Source organism: Anastrepha ludens, chromosome X, assembly GCF_028408465.1.
Source record: "Anastrepha ludens isolate Willacy chromosome X, idAnaLude1.1, whole genome shotgun sequence".
Classification (NCBI taxonomy): Eukaryota; Metazoa; Arthropoda; class Insecta; order Diptera; family Tephritidae; genus Anastrepha; species Anastrepha ludens.
In genome coordinates, this window is record NC_071503.1 from 51,756,898 (window position 1) to 51,759,889 (window position 2,992).

Below are 2,992 nucleotides of genomic sequence, written 5' to 3' on the forward strand. Positions count from 1 at the left end.
TATTTGTTCTTTTATCTGACTAATATTTATAACAAGCAGCATGGACTATAACTTGTGAAACACTAAGTAAAAATGGCTGATGATCGCTTCGACCTTTCGTAATAGAGTAACTGCGGGTATTGTGGTATACCCATTTTATTTTCGTCTATAAAATCGTTAAATTTTATTTGATTTGAATGAAAATTTATCAATAATATGCTACCGTTATTAAGTTCAAATAAACCTAGCTTCAAAAGCCTTAGAGCCGCGAGTTTCAGAAATATTTAAGAAAGTACTGCAAAAGACGGAAACAAGCCCTTGAAGAAATTGGCGGGTAATGTGGTATACCTTGTTCTGGTAATGTGGTATAGTATACCACATTACCCGCATATGATGCTTTTAATAATAAGTCAGTTACTTTTGATTGATAACTAAAATTGTATTGCGAACCATTTAAAAAAGGAATATGAACTGAATTAAAACATATTGAACAAAAATATTTTAAGCTTCAATTGACAAAAAACGCAACAATAAAATTCATAGCACTTGTAAGAGTATTACTTACAATATTACTTACAAGAATCGCAAAGAAAAATAGCACTTCGATTGGGAATACACTTTTCGTGGGCCCAAATTTGTTCGCATTGCAGACAAGAGGTCCAAGGCTTCATTATTATATCCTGCCCATAAATTTTGCCACAGTAGTTGCAAGACGATTCTTTTGTTGGTGGAACATCTGGAAACTCCTCTTCACTGTCACTTGAATGCGAGTCAACAAACGATTTGGTAGAAATATTTTTTTTATTAGAGGGTTTTGGGGATGGATTAATGTTAATGCTTTCAATGCTCTGTAACAAATTACACTTATAAGGCGAAGTTGTTAAAACAGTTGCCTTTGTTTTCCGGCCTTTCCGATTAGGTGGTGGATCTCGTAGCTTTGGTGGTGGAGATATTTCCCAGGGAGTAACGAGTCTTCGGCTTGTGCTTGCTTCTATAAACAAATTAAATAGCGTTCCTAAAATTTCCATAGATTTTATTTCGAAACTTACGAATTTCAGGCTCAATTTCCATGGCTGATGCGCTTGGGGTTTCTTCTGTCGTTGAATTTATAGTTTCAACTGGATCCTCTGAGAAGACAATATATCTAGCAAGATTTTTTATATTTAAAACTGAATTGTACCTGATGATGATGAGTTCCCAGCTATAAAATCTGCATCTGTGAAAATATGTTTATCAAACGGATAAATTCCCGTGGCTTTAAAACCATTTATTGCAATTTGTCCAGTTTGAACCCTCAAATAAGCCTTAGTAAATAGTCCTGCGATATCAAAATGTGTAACTTTTCTGCCCTGTTCACGCATAAATCGTCTTATTTCGTCATTATAGTACTTCTTAAAAGGTCCTATAAAAGCCTGATCCAACGGTTGAAGTTTGTGTGTTGAATGGGGCACAAAGAAAGTATAGTCACATTGTGTTCGCGAGCTAGATCAATAACTTCTATATTGCGTGTGTGGCTATAATGCCCATCTAATATAAGAAGCAGAGGTTCTGACGGAGATGGTTTCGTTACGCTTAAAAAATGCCTGAACCATGGCACGCCGAGCTTGAGCCAGGGGGAGCGTCTTTCATTTGAAGAGGGTTATGGTTTTTTCGTGGAAGGATGAAAAATGGTGGTACGAAACCACCTCCTGCGCTCATGCAAGTGATGACTGTAACAAGCGATCCTCGCTCAGCTGAAGTCATTGTTCCAATCTGTTTTTTTCCTTTCCGAGCGATTATTTGTGCCTGTTGCGAAGGAACTACTGATATTCCGGTTTCGTCAACGTTCCAGATACGAGAAGGCGGAAAATTATGTTTTGCGTTTTCTTCTTCCAGCAATTTGAAAAATATATCAACATTTTCTCGAGAAAAACCACGTGCACGGTCGACGCTTGTTCCAGTTGGCTTTCGAAAACTCAGAACATTTCGGTGTCGGTTACAGAAGCCTTTTAGCCAATCCTTGCCAGTGCACTCTTTAATAACGGAGAACTTATTGGGAATGTTGTTTTTTGTGGCAATTTGATAACACAATGACCGCACGTCTGCGCGTGTTAGTCCCCAGTACCTTGACTCCATTTCTAGTAAATATTTAACTAAGTCATTCTCAATTTCCGCTGTTAAAATCGGAGCCCGGCCAAGTTTAGTTGTCAACAGCTCCTCGATGGATTTCTCGCTTCTTGCCATGCGCTGCAGAGTGGTATGGGGGACACTAAATGTCTTGGAAGCCAAGAGAATACCCATTTCACCTTTTCTAACTGCTTGGATAGCTTTTTTCATATCCTCTGCTTTCCATTTTGGTATTTCACCTTTCTTCGGCATTTTTTTGATCGAGAGGGTAATATGGTACACTATACCACTTTAGCCGCCTTTACCTATCCCACAATAGCCGCATTAGAGTTTGAACAAATTAATTTTGAATAATTAAATATCGACCAAATATACAAAAATATTGCTTATATGCTTCACTAGTATTAAACTCACTTATTACTTCCCGATGGATAAATGCAGTTTAAAGCACAGGATTTTAATTTGCCAGAAATTTTCCACTGAGCACAAAAAAATGTCAACCACACGACCACGCGATTTTTTTACAACTGACTCATTGTATGCCTTGCAAAACACAAATCAAATCACGCGTTCTTAAGATTCTGAGAATGCCGAAATATCTAACTTGGTCCCGTTATTTCCACGACTTTAGTTTTCGAATAAAGCTGCTATACCACATTACCCGCCTATACCACAATACCCGCAGTTACCCTATTTCTTTCCAGCAGAGTTTTTACACCTTTGGCTTAAGCAGTGAGAGATGTTTTATCACCTTCAATAACTTTTTTGTGGGTTTTACCAGTTTGTAGTCTTTGATAGTTATTCACTGAATATATATGCGCACTCAGATAAATCACAACCGTTCGCGTTGGGTGATAGTCGGAGACTGTTGCAGTAATCTTGCTAACTTCATTTCATTTAATTTGGT

The 2,992-nt window shown here is 37.6% G+C and overlaps 1 protein-coding gene across 1 annotated transcript; it reads right to left on the reverse strand.

The window, feature by feature from the left end:
- Positions 1 to 440: 440 nt before the first annotated feature.
- Positions 441 to 1,462, reverse strand: LOC128869612 (uncharacterized). The gene is made up of 3 exons (XM_054112183.1): positions 1,160 to 1,462; positions 1,029 to 1,106; positions 441 to 970 (listed from the first exon to the last, which is right to left on the reverse strand). Exons 1-3 carry the CDS (start codon positions 1,338 to 1,340, stop codon positions 549 to 551), a joined length of 681 nt encoding a protein of 226 aa, XP_053968158.1. The 5' UTR covers positions 1,341 to 1,462; the 3' UTR covers positions 441 to 548.
- Between the last annotated feature and the right edge of the window lie 1,530 nt (positions 1,463 to 2,992).

What these genes read in the sequence shown, in the direction of transcription:
- LOC128869612 (XM_054112183.1), bottom strand. Translation starts at nt 1,340, where the DNA reads ATGCGTGAACAGGGCAGAAAAGTTACACATTTTGATATCGCAGGACTA. An exon ending in TGGGAACTCATCATCATCAG is followed by an intron (nt 1,107 to 1,159) that starts GTACAATTCAGT and finishes TTGTCTTCTCAG; the next exon opens with AGGATCCAGTTGAAACTATA. An exon ending in GGAAATTGAGCCTGAAATTC is followed by an intron (nt 971 to 1,028) that starts GTAAGTTTCGAA and finishes ATTTGTTTATAG; the next exon opens with AAGCAAGCACAAGCCGAAGA.